The sequence below is a fragment of the Canis lupus genome, chromosome 38 (assembly GCF_003254725.2).
Source record: "Canis lupus dingo isolate Sandy chromosome 38, ASM325472v2, whole genome shotgun sequence".
Lineage (NCBI taxonomy): Eukaryota > Metazoa > Chordata > Mammalia > Carnivora > Canidae > Canis > Canis lupus.
In genome coordinates this window covers 16,025,768-16,044,485 of record NC_064280.1, presented here as the reverse complement: position 1 = coordinate 16,044,485, position 18,718 = coordinate 16,025,768, and the positions used below count along the sequence as shown (strand labels likewise).

General features: G+C 48.8%; 1 protein-coding gene across 3 annotated transcripts in view; it reads right to left on the bottom strand.

The window, feature by feature from the left end:
* Positions 1-597: 597 nt before the first annotated feature.
* Positions 598-18,718, bottom strand: part of MTARC1 (mitochondrial amidoxime reducing component 1) — a 30,534-nt gene continuing 12,413 nt past the window's right edge. The window contains exons 3-8 of one of the 3 annotated variants that reach the window (XM_025420958.3): positions 17,381-17,543; positions 16,327-16,467; positions 13,489-13,550; positions 13,334-13,405; positions 12,414-12,559; positions 6,033-6,173 (exon numbers count right to left, since the gene is read on the bottom strand). In XM_025420958.3, the coding sequence (XP_025276743.1) occupies positions 12,424-12,559; positions 13,334-13,405; positions 13,489-13,550; positions 16,327-16,467; positions 17,381-17,543 (574 nt within the window). In that variant the 3' untranslated portion in view covers positions 6,033-6,173; positions 12,414-12,423. Of the gene's footprint in view, positions 6,174-11,373; positions 11,565-12,413; positions 12,560-13,333; positions 13,406-13,488; positions 13,551-16,326; positions 16,468-17,380; positions 17,544-18,718 lie in introns of those variants that run through there. The other 2 variants (XM_049106966.1, XM_025420960.3) reach the window with 2 other exon arrangements.

The following is an 18,718-nucleotide window of genomic DNA, read 5'->3' as shown; positions in this document are numbered from 1 at the left end:
GAGAGGATATCGAGGCAAAATCATGATTCCAAAGCCCAACATGTGGTGCTGCCAAAAGCCATAACAGATTCAGAATGGAAAAATTCTTCTTAGAAGACGCTTCTAAGGGAAGAAGCGCAAACGGTTTTATTTGAAGCATTCACCCGTCATTGCCAGGTGATCACAATCCAGAGTTTAATTACGGCACCGTGTTTACCATATTTAGGGGAGACCACCTCACCCTGCAGTCTGCTCTCTCACAGAGTAGCAGTTGAGGCATTGCTGCACATTGTCATGGTTCAAAATAAGAACACGGCTAAAAGGGATTCTAAACAAGGATTTATTTTCTGCCTGAGAAGCTTAAAATGTGGACACCACCAGCAACAGCCAATGCTTGTGAGCACGGTGTAATGGAGAGGAAGACAAAGGTTCGCCCAGTCCTCCAGCCCATGCCCAGAACACCATCTGCCAGCATATAGATTGCAAAATGTCAGCCACACATCTGTTGAAAAGGGGCTCCTCCTACAGGAAGCGAGCTGGTGGGGCAGGGGGCACTAATATAATTAAAACTTCAAGGCACCATGTAATACAGGAAAATGTGGTTGAGCAACACATTGCTAAGTCTTGAAATCTTTATTTTGTTTCTTTTCAGAAGCACTGCGAGCATCATGAAAAGAATACAGCTTTAAGAACTAAGCTTCACCCCACCAAGCATTAACGGAGGCCAGAAACTATGTGAACAATCTTGACATCCCCAAGACGTTTATATCTGTCCAAGGAAAAACCAGAGGGGGAAGCATGTTAATTTTCTCAGCCTTTTGATAGCACATATACAAGATCTCTTAGCCCCACAAAAAGCTCCAACTATTCTCTAGAACTTCAAATGCCTTAAAATATAGACTTGCATTTATCTTGGCCACATTAACGAGATCTGTTTGACCAATACATTTATATTTATGATGACTAAGGGCAGATTATGGTTGTTAAAATTTGTCCTTGGGACATGAAAACACTCCTCTGTCATTAATACATTTTGTAATATAAACTATGATGTCAGGTCAACGTAAAGGGTAAAAACGTTCCTAAAGTATGCACACATCATTTTTTAAAGCAATTGAGCCTAATGGAATAACAAAGGTCATCATAACAAACCATTACAGCCTTGGTCTTGGCAACTCTGGCCACAGAAGAATCTCCAAGAAACGATCATCATTCCTCCAATGTTATGGCATCCAGACGACAGGAATGGCTTGCAAATGAGTCATACAGGCTCAGATCCTCAGTAGCTATGTGAGCGCTGGACGATCAATTATTCATGTGTTTACAAAGAGCTTTCCCGGTTGATGTTAACCAGAGCTGCTTGCAGAGAAGAGCTCTCCAGCTGTCCTCAGCCATCCTGGGCCTCCAACTAACAAGCCACTTTAATTGCTGGGCAAGTCATCTGGAAGGTGCCCCTCCCCTAGGCCAAGTAAACCCCATCCCTTTGAAACCTCATCAGGTGTAAAAATATTAATCAGAAATAATTACGACAATACTTTATTTACAATACTCCCAGCAAATCCCAAAGAGAGACAGAGAGAGAGAGAGAGAAGTGAGCCTTGACTTCTATCCCACAGGGTACTACCAGAACCGGAGTCTGGAATACTGGTCGGGTATTGGGAGAAGGCATAGAGCAGGAAATGAAGGGAAAGAGTCAGGGGCCGTGGGTTTCATGAGGGAGGTAGGAGCAAGAGCAGTCTAGAATGCTCTGTGAGGGTAAGGGAACATGACCAAGGACCACCAAGGGTGAATAGATTAGGTTGGTCAATAGCCAACATGAGTGAACTTGACCTACCCATCCAAATCAGCCTTGGAAGAAGCTAGATGAGAAGATACTTCTCAGCCCCTTTGGTTACTACAGCCTGTCCAGGAAGACTAATAATGTGATTAGGGCAACTCCTCTTTCTGAGCTAGGCCAAAGAGGACGGGACCAGATGGCCGGTCCCCTATCAGCTTTGTTTTGAGGGAGGACAGGATCACCGTCAGAACGGCTGCCTGGGCCCCTTCCTCTGCATAGAGTACAGTCAAAGCAGACAAAGGGATACCTCAGGTACACTTCTATTATCCCAATTCCAAGAGCATTTGTTGAATCCTTCGACCAGATTCTTCCTCTTGCTTGAAGTTGGGCAACTTCAGACACTATCATAACTCACTTGTCCATTTCTAAGAAAGTGGTAGAAGCAAACACTGTTCTTGCAAATGTAAGATCGTGGGATAAAGTGAGTATATTTGTATGGGCAGGGGCAATAGGACCCCTGGGGTTGTCCTGCTGAATGTAGTGGGGAGCAATTCTAGTTGACAAGTCACGAGGGAAAGGAAAAGCTAACAGATGGGAAGATAGTGCCCCTCCCTGGTGCGTAAAGCATCCTGGAGAACTGGTGTGGTGCTGTTGTGAGGCCAAGGCTAGAGTCTGTGTCCACCCCCTCAACCCTGATCCACCACCCTATCCACCCATGAATGCAGGTTTGGAAAATGAGTCACAGGAAAGGAATGCATCTCCCCAAGGCCCATGAAAGGAGAGCTGGTCTAAGACGCTCTCGCCACACCTCCTTTTTTAGCCTTTTAAGCCTCAGTCCAGGGACCAGGGATAAGACAAGAGGAAGCATCCCAAGAGAGGTCTCCTTCATGTGGTTGGGGGTTCTTTTAACTTCTTCAGCCTTCTCATGGGGGCACCACTCCTGCTCATCGTGACTCCTTGCCCCTGGCTGGTGCTCCCTCTAGAGATCTGGGGGTCAGAACACGTTTCTCAGGAGGCCATCAGATATGAGTTTGGGGAAGGGCAGTGTTAAACAGAACTCTTCATTGCAGGTCCCAAGCCTCCAGTGAGTTGCTAGGCCTTTGAAGAAATCCTAAAGAGAGGCCTGAAGGACTTCCCAGAGTTATTGGCCCATGGATCCTTTTTAGGCAAAGTTCCAGAATTTCAGGGACCAACAAAACCTAGGGAAGTGTAGTGTTAGGGTAGAGCACCAACCCACTGGTTAGACCTACAATCGAAGCCTGGTGTGAGAGGCACTCCAGCCATTTGAGTGACTCTTGACCACCTGCTCTCCACCATCAAGGACCACTCCAATTTGTGACACTATCGGAATTCTGGGGACACATGCCAGGAGCTCCGGCCTGCCATCGCTGTCGGTGACAGCCTCACAGATAGTCTCCCAAAGTCACAAGCTGGCCTGGCCTCCACACACTCTTACCAAATTGGCAGCCCCCAACAAGCACACCTCCTCACCTTGCCCCCACAGCTCTAAGGGCAGAAAGACAGGAGGATCTCTCATTGCCACACAACTGCCGGATTTCCGTCGGGCCTAATCTGATTCTTTTCTGCCCTTGTGTGTAGAAGTCGTTGCTCTGTCTCCTGGTTGTGAAGCTCCAACTTTCTCTGTGGAAAAGCCATGAAAGTGAGCCTTGGAGCAGTCTGCCCGGCGGAGCTTTTCTCACAGTTTTCTTTTCAGGATCTCCAGCTCCTGGTTGGTAACTCTCTGCTGTGATTACAGCACAAAGTTGCCACCCAGAATGAAACACAACACCCATCAGGAGTGGATATTTTGGCTTGACCTCGAATGTCCATCACCCACAAGCTGTAAGACCTTTCTGAGAGTCTGAGACCGTCTATATTCCCGATCTTATATTTCAAGTGGAATTGTGTGCAAATGTTCAATATCCAAAATAAACGAACGAGACATCAGCCCGGCCTTTGGCATGAACCAACTCATTAAATATAAAATAAACACAAGTAAATGGCTTTTAAATCTCGCTGACGGAAAGCTTGGCAACTGCTCTGAGATTCTAGAGGTCATTGGAACTTCTCTGTCCAGACAGGAATCTTCCTCACATTCTGAGGGGCAGAAGGGGACTCTCGACAAATGATGGTGTCCGAACCCCCTCTGCATGACAATGACAGGGTCTGCAGGAAGTATGGCCTTTGACACCGAATGGGTCACTGGGGAAGTCAATGTTACTATTCACAAAGGGTTAGAAATTTGGGTCCAAGGCATTCAGCTGGCCACTGATTACAAATCTCTGGGAACAGCCACCAAACCAGCCTTGGGTTTCTCACCGGTGCCTAACCACTGGCCACCCTCAGAGTCAATGTTCACACAGTTTCTTAAATCCTGTGTGCATCCTGTCATGGGTTCCCAAGGTCCCATTAGAAACGTGACTCGCTGAACTCTTATTTTTGCTTCAAGTCATCTGTAGTTTCAGCATAAAGTGGATTTATCAGGGAAGGTGATGGGCCAGATCACCCGATTAATCGTTTTCATTCTCCGCTTCACACCATGTGTGCGGAAAACATACTGCGATCATCCGCCAACCAGAAAACATATACGTGTGCACCTGTTAACTTCTAACGTTACCTCAGAGCTCGGCTAGATTCCAATGATTACTATCCTCTTTTATAAACCCGATGTGGAAAATGCACGGCTTTTGGTAAAAAGCATGTTCACTTGACAGCCCGTCAAAGATGGGTGTTCGCCTGGGGAAGCCGTGTGTGAGCAGGTCCATTTGTAAGAGCCCGGGCCCTGGTCAGGCAGCAGAATTATTGCCCGTTCACATCAGTCAGCCTCAGAGTCTGATTTCTGTGCCAAGAAGTTAGTAAGATCTGAAACTAGTCAAAGTAGCTTCCATTTACTTACAGTTTGGGAACATTTTTTCATGATTTGGTCAGCTTCCTAAGAACAAAATGCCAAATGGCTCATCAGATCTTAGAGTTAAATCATTGGATCAGTAGAAAGATTAGATACTGGTTTTTAATGAACTAGAACACGCTTTCCTTTTCTCCTCTGAAAGGTTTTTGGTGGTTTATTTCAGATCACAAAATCACATTGCTTCTCATCCATGGACTCTAGAACTTTCTCACCCCAAATGTGAAGAGGTGTACCCAGTCATGAGTTGACGGGCCCAGCAAGGATCCTGGAGGGCTTTGTGACAGCACAGCCACCCTCCTGAGAGCTTTTAGGAAATCAGATACCTATAACTGAGAAGCAAAGAGCACCTGGAGGGGGTACCCCTCACTTCTATAAAAAAAAAAAATTTCAGGAATGGAAAATTAAAACCCATCGACAGTATTTTTTTCAATCTTTTCCACAGCATGGGCTGAGCTATCAGTCAACACCACTAGGTGGCATGCTCTCCAGTTGGCTTCTTTTTGCTCCTCTGCCGAGGGGGCACCATCATTTCCCTGGGGGATATTAAAGGGCACCTCAGACAACATGGAACTAGCAGTCTTCCCCTCGCTAGGGCTACTGCCCACTGTCTTATGTTGGAAAACTTTTGGAAAACCAAGATGTATCTGATATTTTGTCTCAAGGGGAGGAAGTTTGTGTCTTGCTTTTCACACGTTCCATATCAGAGTCTGACAGCAACGCTGCTCTCATGAGTTGACTTTCTACCCTAACCTGTCTGCCATTCTCCAGCCCAGAAACACCGTGTGCTACGAAGAATCCATCAAATCCTCAGGGACATTGTCTGAGATGCAAGAGGGTCAGATCCCAGAGATCTATGGAAAAGTAACATCTCAAGCATTTCCTGAAGGTCGGGCTTCTCAAAAGCTAGTCTAGGGCCCGAGGAGAAGAGTGATGTGACACTCCAAGCCTTATTTGGGGAGCTAGTTCATTCCCATCGCATTCTTCCAGAACATTCTTCTCTCTTGCCCACTTTTCCCCTTGCTCTTCTCTTCTCTTTCCCTACAGAGTGGTATTGAGATGAGGGAGGTTAGCCCTCTGGATGGCTAAATGGAAAAGAAGGAAAATGAATCCCACAGTCGTAGTTACACAAGGGATTTGTAGAATTTTGTCTTGTCACTTAAATGACTTACTGAAGTCCTCTTAAGTTATCAAGACTGTATTTCTTCACCTTGTGCAAAGACACTGGGGAACACTGAGGCACAAGGACGTCCGAAAGACCAAAAACCTGAAGTCACAGACCTAAGGAAAGTGCTGAGGTGTCAGTTCCAGAACTGTGCTTCCAGTGTTGGTGTTTTTGAGGACATTTTTTTAAAGGTATCTGATCTTCCAGGACATGATTCCCATCATTGGCCCAGTAGGTACACAGGGTCTGCCACTTTGATTGCCCCTGGATTTTCCAGAACAAAATATTGCCCAAAGAGTGGTGACTTTCCATATAGCTTCTGCTCAGAAGGGTCACACAGACGATAACTGCAAGAGGAGGAAGATCACGATGAGTCACAAACAGAAGCAAGAGCTCCAACAGCATATGATTCCTTCTCAGCTCAAGTAAATGTCCAACCCCCCGACCCAACAGGGCCACCCGCCAGGTGGTCCCACTCCGGACAGCGTCATTTCCACCAGAGTCTAACAGAACAACGCCCCCTGCAGTTGTGCGGTGAGCAGTGAGCCCAGGGCACAAACTACCGAAGTGCACCTGATGGCCACACCCCCACATCTTTCCCCCATGGAACATTCCCTTTTTCAGCATGAAGTGATGAGGGACTTGAGATGTTTAGACATACTTTACCACCTTCCTTTTCCCTGGCATCTCTCCTCCTGGCTTTTCCATGTTGCTCACCAGAGCCACCATCCTACCAGTCCCTCAGGCTTGGAACCCTGGAAGCATCTAGTACACCCCTCAGTCTCCACCGCTTGTCCATAGTTGCCAAGTCCTCAGGTCCTTCCTGCACCGTATCACTGAATTCGCTCGCTGTTTCTCCCACGGCCACAACCTTGCTTCCAGCACACTCCGACCATTGTCACAACTTCTTGTCATCTTAACCGGCCTCCTTTCCCCATTCTCCACTCCCCGACTTCTAATTCATTGTTGGTACTACGCCACATTACTTCCTCAGGTTTGCTCTGGTCTTCTCAGGCCTGGGCTCGGGAACTGTCAATGGTTCCCCAGTGCCCAAAAAAGAACATTCCAGCTCTTCAGCGGGGTGTGCAAGCCTCTCTACCTGGCCCAGCAGCTTTTTCCAACCTGTCACCCTCTGCCCCTCCCCTGCACCTGCAGAGCTCTCCCCTAGATTCCTCAGTGTCCTCTTGTCTTGCTTCGCATATTACAGGCTCCGAGAGGCCTGTGGGATGCCTCCTTTCCACTCCCCCACGTGTTAAAATCCTACCTTCCCTTCAAGGCCTGACTCACATCCCACGACCCATAGGAGGGAAGCCTGAGACCTCCCTGCCTGCCCCCGGAACACTCACATGCCTTGGCCTGCAGTCAGGGCACTTGTCTGTCTGTCTGCAAGACAGAAGGTCCCTGGAGAGCAGCAGTTGTAACAAACTTATCCTGCTCACACCCAGCGCTGGGCCCCACGGTCACCAGTGACCCAGAATCACTTGTGGAATGGATAGCTGTGCGGGTGAGTAAAAGCCCCATGAGAACCAGCATGAGGGGGCCTGGGTGGCTCAGTGGTGGAGCATCTGCCTCCAGGGTCCTGGAATCGGGTCCCGCATCAGGCTCCCCACAGGGAGCCTGCTTCTCCCTCTGCCTGTGTCCTGCCTCTCTCTCTCTCTATGTCTATCATAAATAAATAAATAAATAAATAAATCAATCAATCAATCAATCAATCAATCTTTAAAAAAATAAAAAAGGGGGAAAAAGTCTTTGTGGCGACCTGGGCCTTATTTTGTTCTTCAAATCAGAAATGGGGGATAAGCAACCAGAACAGGAGAGGATCAAATCCAGAGGTTCCTTCCCGGACTCTGGGCTCCCCGCCAGACTGCAGGTGCCCTGCGCGGCCTGCTCACAGCGGCGGGCCTGCAGCCTGGTACGCTGCCTGGCATGTTGTGGCCCCTCCAGAAAGGTCGACTGAACGAACAAAGGGGCAATCGAGTGGATGAAAGGCGTGAGCTGCTGCTCCGGACTGCCCTGCCTCACCCCCAGGACTCCCTGGCTCAGCACTCGGGTACCCACAATGACCTTGGACCCTGGGAACCCAGGCGCCTGCCCTCACCTGCCTCTCCGGTCAGTGTGCAATACCAGTGACATTTTAGGATCTGGGTCCATCAGAGAGCAGCCTCTTCAGGATGGGGCCAGATGGGCTACTTTTATGGCTTGGGAATTCTCCTTTCTGCCAAGTTCTACAGCCTGGGTCCTCGGTTCTGATTATCTCGGGTGGAGGAGGGCGGGTACTGAAAGTGGGACTTTGGTGCCTCTTCTCACACGGGAATCTCCTAATCCTTACAACAGGCGCAGGTGACAACGTGAGTTACCTCCCCTTGCAGGTGAGTCTCGGAGGAGTAACCAGAGTGCCCCAGAGCACAGATCTACGGGGTCAGGCCGGGTCCGGCCACCCTACCTGCAGTCACCATGCTTCCTACCCAGGATGCGATGGGTCCCTGGTCACCTATATGCCTTCTGGGTCCATGCACAAACTTGAGAAAAATTGGGCAGGTCAATATTATTCATTCTTGAGGCACCTGGGTGGGCTGAGTCAGTTGAGTGTCTGCCTTTGGCTGGGATCATGATCCTAGGGTGCTGAGATCCAGTCCTGCACTAGGCTCCCTGCTCCGTGGAGAGCCTGCTTCTCCCTCTCCCTTTGCCTGCCACTCCCCCTGCTTGTGCGCTCTCTCTCTCTGTTAATTAAATTTTTAAAATCGTAAAAAATTTTATATTATTAATTCTTGTACACAGGGTTTGGCTACTCAGAGGTTTCACCTGCCTGTTCCCATCAGCCACTCACATAGACACTCACTCCCCTACCAGGTAACTTGGAGGGGAGGGCCCCTCCCAGCCCAGCCCAGCCCAGGAAACAGCACAAAGTGAGGCAAGAAAAGTTGGTTTGTAGGAGCGCAGGCTGGGTCACCTGGTCTGCAGGTGGCAGTCCATTTCTCCGCCTAGGAATGGAAAGGGGCAGCTTTCCATTCCCCACCTCCCTCCCCAGGCTTCCCCCACCTGCAGCTCCCCCTAACACCTGGGCAGGACCGTGGGGAGCCCCGTAAGGGAGGTCGGCGGCGGCCCCTTGTGGGGCTGAGCGGTACTGCGAGCGGCCTGGGACCACAGGCACACCTAGCTTTGTTCAACCCCCTGCACACACGCTGTTTATCTTACCTGGATCCTCTATGATTTTCTTTCTTTTTTCTTTTTTTTTTTTAAGATTTTATTTATTCATTTGACACAGAAATTTGAGTGCGAGTGAGGGACAAGGGCAGAAGGAGAAGGTCAAGCAGACTCCCCAATGAACAGGGAACCCGAAGTGGGGCTGGATCTCAGGACCCCAGGATCATGACCTGAGCCCAAGGCAGGCGCTTAACCCACTGAGCTCAACCACTGAGGCACCCAGGTGCTCCTGATTTTTTTCAAATATATATTTTTTGGTTGGGATTAATAAATTACAAACTCATTTAAAAGCTCCTTTCTTGGGGATCCCTGGGTGGCTCAGCGGTTTGGTGCCTGCCTTTGGCCCAGGGTGCGATCCTGGAGTCCCAGGATCGAGTCCCACGTTGGGCTCCCTGTGTGGAGCCTGCTTCTCCCTCTGCCTCTGCCTCTCTCTCTCTCTCTCTCTCTCTCTCTCTGTCTATCATAAATAAATAAAAATAAATCTTAAAAAAAAAATAAAGCTAGTTTCTTGGGGGCAACTGAGTGGCTCAGGGGTTGAGCATCTGCCTTTGGCTCAGGTTGGGATCCCAGGGTCCTGAGATCAAGTCTTGTCAAGTTCCCCACAGGGAGCCTGCTTCTCCCTCTGCCTGTGTCTCTGCCTCTGTGTGTGTGTGTGTGTGTCTCATGAATAAATAAATCAAATCTTTTAAAAAAATAGAAATAAAAAAACAAAAGCTCCTTTCTTGAGGTACCTGGAAGCCTCAGTCGGTTAAGCATCTGCCTTTTGCTCAAGTCATGATCTCAGAGTCCCGGGCTCGAGCCCTGTGTTGGGCTCTCTGCTCAATGGGGAGTCTGCTTCTCCCTCTCCCTCTGCGCTCTCCCTATTCGTGTTCTTTCTCTCATGCAATGTCAAATAAACAAATAAATCTTTAAAAAAAAAAAAACAAAATCCTTTCTTAATGCATTTTGTTTTCCAATGAATAGGAAACATATGACTACTCCAATGAGCAGAGGTCCAAGCCACTTCGTTTAACATAAACAAAGGTCTCCAAACTGAAAGGGTGGTGTGTGAGTGCAAACACCACTACCTGTAAAGTCCTGTGCACCATGAGGGCTCCTCATTATTTTCTCTGCCTGGTCTGCTTGGTTACTAGCCAATGCCCAGGGCATGATTACAAACAGGGTGTCTGGTTCACCGCTGGGTCCCTACCCTAGGGAACAGGTCACTTCTGAGGCCTCACAACCTACTATCCCTATGGCCAGGTTAAGAATGATGCAGCACTTGAAGGTAGCTCAGAGGAGGGGAGCCCTAGAGGCTGAGCAGATCTGAGCTGGGTTTTATTTAATGCAGCTTCAGAGGGCAGAGAGAAGCGTATCCAGGCTTCTCCTTCTCCCAGAAGGCGTCAAGTTCATAGACTATCAACAACCAGCACCCACATGGCCATTGTGTACAATATTTTACCATCTATTTTCTTTTTTTTTTAAGATTTCATTTATTTATTCATGAGAGACACAGGCAGAGGGGGAAGCAGGCTCCCTGCGCGGAACCCGATGTGGGACTCCATCCCACAGGGGTCAGGACCGAAGCCAAAGGCAGATGCTCAACCACTGAGCCATCCAAGCAGCCCTCATCTATTTTCTAAAATCATATTTCCTGCCTTATTCTGATCAACCAAGAGAGGTATTATTAGTCTAATTTTTATTAGTCTAGTTTTTACCAATAAAGAAGCTGAAGCATCAAGAAGCTAAGTGACTTGCCAAGGTCACCTAATCAGCTGGTGACAGAGCCAGATGGAGCTGGGGGTGGGGGCTGTCTGTCTCTTCCCACGGTATTACCGCTATATCTTTCTGTCTTTAGCTCAACACAGCCTCACACAAGTGGCAAACGTCCTTACTGTCCAAGTATTCACATGTCCAACAAAACTTTTGCATCTACTAAGCAAACATGCTTTCCCCTTTCTATTAGGAGCCAGACGTCACGGAAGCAGCAAAGAAAGACTCCCACCACTTCTTAAGCCAGAGGGATCAATATGGAAGTCACTCTCCCTTAAGGATGAAAAGAGTAGGGACACCTGGGTGGCTCGTTGGTTGAGCGTCTGCCTTTGGCTCAGGTCGTGATCCTGGGGTCCTGGGATCGAGTCCTGCATCGGGCTCCCAGCAGGGAACATGCTTCTCCCTCTGCTTGTGTCTCTGCCTCTCTCATGAATAAATAAATAAAATCTTCAAAAAAAGAAAGAAAAAGAAAGAGAAAGAAAGAAGAAAGAAAGAAAGAAAGAGAAAGAAAGAAAGAAAGAAAGAAAGAAAGAAAGAAAGAGAAAGAAAGAAAGAGAAAGAAAGAAAGAAAGAAAGAAAGAAAGAAAGAAAGAAAGAAAGAAGAAAAAGAAAAGAGTAGAGGGTGCCTGGGTGGCTCAGTCGGTTGAGGGTCCAACTCTTGGTTTTGGCTCAGGTCACAATCTCAGGATCCCGGGATTGAGCCCCGTGTCGGGCTCCACACTCAGCGCAGAGTCTGCTTGGGACTCTCTCTCCCCGCCCCTCTGTCGTCCCTCCTCCCTTTTCTAAAATAAAATAAATAAATGAAATCAGAAAGAAAGAAAGAGAACAGAGAACAGAAAACAGTAATCCCATCTTCATATTCCCCACTAGCCAGCAGGCCTCCCAAATGCCGCCCACTGGGAGGATTTTGTAGACCAAGTGTCCCCTGAGCCTCCGTCTGGCAGATGCTCAGCGGAGCCAGACGCATTTCTTTTCCCCTCGTTGCTTTGCCATCCTGCCCTCTGCGAGGGGGGCGCAGGCTTCACTAGGTCAGGCTGGCAGAGGTCTCCCTGCCGAGAAGCTGCATTCACAGCCCCTGAGGACACAGGAAAACGCAGACTGGCTCCGAGCAACCTGCCCGAGAGCGGGGAAGGTCTTCTGGCCACCACTGTTTGCTTCACTTCCCATGACTTATGTCAGGGGGCTGGGCCTCTCTCGGCCACCTGTCCCCGAGAGCACAGAGATTACTGCATCTTGGCCATCTCCATCCCCAGAGCAGACAGGACAGGACACCTGGGCCGGCTGCTGCGTCTCCTGGGGTGTCAGGAGCCGGCGGGGGTGACCACTGGCCAGGATAGGGCCCGCAGAAGATCAGGGGAACTGCGCTGCGCCCCCCACCTGCTGGCCCTCACTCTGCACTGGGGTCACTCGTCCCGTCCCACAAACACGGCTTCCCAGGGAGGCGAGCCCTAAAGAGTCAGAGGATGGATGGAAACACGAAGGCTTTCAGGAAGCTATTCCTGGCGGCAGAGGCACTTCCTGAATCCAGAGGGAAGGGGCCGCAGGCACCGAGTAGCATCACCCTTCCGTGCTGGTCGGTCCCCAAAACCACCCAGCTGGTCTGCACACAGAATCACCCAGATCTGTCCTACCCGCCTCCTTTCAGAGGGACGAACACCCCCGTCTGCTGAGGAGCTCAAGAGTGGGCAGCAGAGCCAGGGTTCCTGACTCCCCCCGGCCTCCTCCCGCCTCTGTGGCCCCAGGAAGGAGCAAGACCGGATTCCGCTTTGTCCTGACGCTGAAAGAGTGAGAGCATTTGGAGCAACAGCCAGCGGGGCCTCGCTGCTTCTCAAAGCCCCACTCCCCTGACTGCTGTTCCAACACACGCCGCGTATGAGGCCTCCCAGACACGCAGACGAGCCGAGCTTTGTAGCAAACGTCCACTTACAACCGCCTGGACCCTACACCTAGCACTTGACTGTATTTCCTTTATCCTACCTTTATCTAGCCATCAATTCTCATTTTCTAGTGTTTTTTGTTTTTGTTTTTAAAGATTTTTTATTTATTCATCACACACACACACACACAGAGGCAGAGACACAGGCAGAGGGAGAAGCAGGCTCCATGCAGGGACCCTGACATGGGACTTGATCCCCGGTCTCCAGGATCACGCCCTGGGCCGAAGGCAGCGCTAAACCGCTGAGCCGCCCCGGGCTGCCCTCAAGTGTTTTCAAATAAGTGACAGACATCAGGGGACTTCACCTCTGAACAGCTCAGCTGGCGTGTCAGGCAGGCCCTAGGCTTAAAATCTGCTTTACTCGGGACGCCACTCGGGTGGCCCAGCGGTTGGTAGCATCATAATATATATAATTCGCCAAAATACCTAAACAATGCATTTCTTAAATTGGTCCGTTTGAATCGTGAATTCTAAACAAGAAATAAAATTATTTGTGCAGCCAGGCATTCTCACAAGCACGGTAACCCAAGCTACCCCGTCACTAGGATCCCCTGCAGCTCCCAGACTGTGTGTCCCTGGTGTTTTCACTGCAGAGATCAAGCGGCCCAGACTCACCTCTTCAGGGTCTCCAGCGGCTCCTTCCCGCTCATGACGCCGGTGTCTGGGTCCACCGTGGTTAAAATGCACCTAGACGCACACACACAGAGCATCATACGAGGGACAACGCCGACCGACCCTGCCCCCCACCCCGCCAGGTGGAAGCTCCTTACCGAGAACAAGCCATTACTCTTTTCAGTATCACGTCCCCAATAAGAATCTCATCCCATGAATCCTGGGGGACAAAGCACAAAATTCACATGAGCACTTCCAAGCCCTGGGGCTGACACACACCTGGGTAGGGACTCCACGGGAGGTGCGTCCCCAACAAAGCCACTTAGGCCAAAGATGGCAGTTGAGGACATGGACCCTCAGAAGCCACATACCTTCTGGTCCCCTCTCTGCCTGTGACATGTCAGCTCATCCTCCCAAAGGGCAGTGCTCCCTCTGCTCTCACTGGCCAAACTTCCCCTGAGGGATGCCAGTGGAGTGGGGTGGGGGGTAGGAATGGAAGGGTCAGGCTGATAGCGGGTGTGGATGACAGAGAGAGAGGGTTTGGAGGGGGATCAGTCTACACTGTGCATGCCTCAGGGGGTTTTATATCCCAACGCCCTTCTCTCTGCATCCCCACTGGCCTGGGAACAAAGTGCTCCAGCCCAGGGGGCTCCTCGGGCATTTGCCCACAGCCTGGGTCACTGGTGCCTACTTTTCGGGACAAATCAAATCGATGGACTTGCCATCAGGGGAGATAGGAAAAGCTAATGATCATGATGTTTTCTGAAGTTTCAGACATTCTGAGAGAAAGCCCTGTTGTAGGTTTACCTGCACAAGCAAGAATGGATCTGGAGGTTTAGGGGAACAAAGCCTCAGGTTGCTCTGGTCAGGGCATGTTTTACGGAAAAGATAGGATTTGAATGGAACCTTCCAGAACAGAGACTTTGGAAGGCACAAAAGAAGGGTGAGAAGACTCGGAATAATTAGAAGGAAGACACTCAGGAGACAAAGGACATCTGATCATAGTCTTGAACTTCTTACCCCGGGAGAGAAGTGCCAGCTGCCCGAGGGCTTAAGACAAAAATTCTTGAATTAAAACCAACCCACCCACTCCTTTGTTGGTCACAAGCCAGAGACCTGCAGACTCAGAATTTTAACTCTGAGAAGATGTATCATTCTTGCTATAAGTTGCAGTGTTTAATCATAAAATGGGTCTCGGGACGCCTGGGTGGTTCAGTGGTTGAGCATCTGCCTTTCAGGTCATGATCCCGGGGTCCTGGGATCGAGTCCCACATCGGGCTCCCCGCAGGGAGCCTGCTTCTCCCTCTGCCTGTGTCTCTGCCTCTCTCTGTGTCTCTCATGAATAAGTAAAGAAAAATTTTAAGAATAAATTTCAAAATGAAATAAAATAATAAATAGTAAAAATAGAATAGAATTTAAAAATAAAATATAAAATAAAATAAAATAAAATAAATAAAATAAAATAAAATAAAATAAAATAAAATAAAATAAATAGGTCTCTTAACTGCAGGTGTCACAATGGTCCATAAAGCTGGTCACCTGGATTAGGGCAGCCCCAGCCCATTTTGCCCACCAGGGGGCACTACGGTCATGAAAAACAAAAGAAGAGAAATGTGGGTTTTGGTTAAGAAATTAACTTATTATTAATTAAAGAAGTATTTCCAGAGCCCCTTTTATGGACACTAGCAACTGCTGAAGATTGAGTCAAGATAAATAAGGTAAAAAAAAAAAAAAAACATTCCACCATAGGAAAGCCAGAGATGTGATGGGGTCTGGGGCCTGAGCAGGAGCAGACCCGTGGTGGCCCTCACGTCCCCTCCAGTCTGGGTCAGGAACACCCCCGGGCCACCTAACACCCTGCGCTCACCGCCCTCCCGGCCTGCCTCGCTGGCCTGCTCACCACCTGACCACCCAGGACTGTGATCTCCGCAGAAGCAACCGTGCTGCCTACGCGTCTATCCAGAGGCCACAGGCAGCAGAGGAACCAACTCACAGTGCACAAGTGACACGCTAGTACAACGTGTGCTCTGCCAGTGTTGTAGGACATCCGACTGAAAATGTGAAATGTTCCCAGTTAGGGGGTGCTCAGAGTTGGAAACGAGGGCTTCTAGGACAAGATGCAGTGCAAACCAGTCTAAATCGGAGGTCCTACTCTGGGTGGGTCCTTCCCATTCAATGTCATCTATTTATGACCATCTTGGAACTTCACGGTAGGAAACACGACCCAGGGCACAAGGATCGCCAGGGAAGGAAATTTAAAGTCGGTCACAGGGGCACCTGAGTGGCTCAGCGGTTGCAAGTCTGCCTTCGGCTCAGGGTCCTGGGATCGAGTCCGCATCGGGCTCCTTGTGGGAACCTGCTTCTCCCTCTGCCTGTGTCTCTGCCTCTCTCGGTGTCTCTCATAAATAAATAAATAAATAAATAAATAAATAAATAAATAAATAAATAAATAAAATCTTAAAAAAAAAAAAAAAAGCCGGTCACATTTGGGGGAATGCCTGAGCCAGGCCCCTGGTCACTCTGATTGTAGGACAGAAACCATCCCCCACTGCTCTAGGACACTTTCTACACCCAAGAGCTTCTCCGCAGATTATCGGCCTTGATTCTTACAGCTGCCATCAGGGGAGGAGCCAGCTGAAATCATCTGTATGTTCTAACTGCAAGGAGCAGAGGCCTCGAGGGGTGCAAGGTCTTGTCCACAATCTCCCTTTGATTAAATAAATAAAATCTTTCTTTAAAATAGAAAGTTAAGGGGCAGCCCGGGTGGCTCAGCGGTTTAGCGCCACCTTTAGCCCAGGGCCTGATCCTGGAGACCTGGGATCGAGTCCCACATCAGGCTCCCTGCATGGAGCCTGGATCTCTGCCTCTGTGTGTGTGTGTGTTTGTGTGTGTCATGAATAAATAAATAAAATCATAAATAAATAAATAAATTAATAAATAAATAAATAAATAAATAGTTAAATCCTAAGAAAGGGACAAGGAAAACATCGTACTACCTCTGCATATGCATCACATCCTGAAATCACGATACTGGGCCTGAAGTTAGTCATTTTAACTTTCTTCTCCAGCCTGGAGTTGAGATCTGCCAACGATGCCTCAGAAAGGACCAAGAATGGGCTGGCATCTGCATACGCAATCTGGTAAGGAAATAGAAATGGTTAGAACGTGGCATACAGAAGTCACGTGTGTCTAGTTCCTGGAACCCTCTCCTCCCTCCACCTGCATGTGCACACACACACACACACACAATATTTCTAAATATTTCTTTAGTTCTTTATATAGAAAAATGAGAGTAGTTCAGAAGTCATAAGTAGCCTTGCAGACAGGAATTATGTGATGGAATGAGGACAACATGGCCTTGGGATCGAGAGCTGCCACTGGCCAAGTGCCCTTAAGGAAGCCACTCCACCTTCCTCTGCCTCAACTTCCCCAAGATTGATGGGCTCGATGGCCTCAATACAGGTGATAAAAATGCTCACTGATTCCATGGATTCCTATTTTTTATGCAACCTGCATATCAACATCCAGTCCATTTACTGACCATTTATGTAATTTTTTTTAATGGCCACAGCATTGTGCTACCAACCCTCCTTTTATGATGAACCCTTGCAGCCTTCTTCCTGGAAGAGCCAACCTGATCACTTTAAGTCTGTGCATCTCCATACCCACACTCACTTGCCCACCTGTCACCCGGCAATTGCAATCACACAGTACAAAGGTTGGACTCCACACTCAATTACAGAATAGTGTGGAAAAGATCCAGACGCAGAACAGTTGTGAAGCCCTGTAGGCACTGGACGCCTTACATAAGGAGGAAGGTAGATGGCCATGGTCAAAATGCAAGAGTCCCCCAAATCAGGAAGCACAGATGAAGCCCCCAAAGGAAGGGCTTTATTTTTGCCTGTTGTTCATAATCCCAAACTGCCTGGGAGCTGCTTGGCAAAATGACAGAGCGGAGCTCAGAGGACAGGCTGCCCTGCCTGATGGGCCCTGCACTCCTGACAAAACCTGGACACACCAAAGACCAAAGCCAAGGGAGGCTCCTCTGACCTGGTCTGTGGGCTGGAACACGTCCATCATTTGGTGAGGATATCTCGGTCGCAGGTGAGGCTCGAAGTGCACCAGGCGATAGGGCTGCGTCTTCAGGAAGCTAGTTATCCACTGGGCCGCAGCCTCTCCACAGTCCCTGCCCTCGACCTCCAGGCCATGCACTCTGCAGGGGGTGGCGGGAGCAAAGAAGGCCGGTGGCTTTGAAAATCCAGACACCCCACCACCGTCTACAACATACCCGAAAAGCTGTGATGTCCCTGTGGTTCCTTAATTACCTGGAAACATAATTTTAGCCTGGCCCTGCCTCCGAACCCCTGGGTAAGCCTCAGTGAAGTCACAGCTTCAAGTCCTGCTCTCCCCCGTTTTACAACAGAGGGGTACCTACCTGTGCCTCCCATCTGGAAGGAACGCACGGGAGAATAAAATAAGATCCCGTGCCTGAAAAGATGCTGAGTTGTCTGGAAGAAAACCAATGCATCTATGAAGTAAACTCACAATTACTGCAACATCTGGTTCACCCAGCTGGACGGGAACCAGAAATCTGAATGGGCCCAGCTATACGTTATCCGTATGATGATAATGAAACTAGATACAGCAAAGTATGTGAAAATGTTCTATAAAATCTAAAACATTATAGACAACAATAATCATCTAATTTGATTTGATTGTTAGCAATAAACATAGGATTTGAAGCCTTCCCCTGCCCCAGACACGCAATACGCAGGACTGCATAGGAGTCGCGTGTGTCTCACAGATGCAGAGAGGAAAGGAACCGTGTAGGCAAGTGTTCCCCAAGTGTAGGACCATTGCTATTGCGGGTATTCAAGGTGAGAGCGGTACGTGCCGACGACAGGAAAGCTTCTGTTCAGTTTCACGCTAGTAAGGCTCTAACTTCTAGCAGCACAGCATAATAATCTCTTTTTAAAAAGAAAAAAAAAAAAAAAAAAAACAGACCTCGGGTCCAGACACCTCTGCAGGCAATATTTCTAGCTAGAATTAGGTAACATTCTGTTTTTTAAAGATTTTATTTTTTAAAGAGTTTATTTAACCATTTGAGAGAGAGTGAGAGCACAAGCAGGGGAGGGGCAGAGGGAGAAGCAGGGAGCCCAACACGGGGCTCAGTCCCAGAACTGTGGGATCATGACCTGAGCTGAAGGCAGACACTTAACCAGCTGAGCCACCCAGGGGCCCCTTTAGCATATTTACTATTTCAATTGCCTTCTCCACACGGCAAATTGTATAGGTACCCATGTAAGGTTTCCTTTTAAGTAGGTTCTACACCCAGCACAGAGCCCAGTGCAGGGTTTGAACTCACAAGACCCGAGCTGACATCAAGCA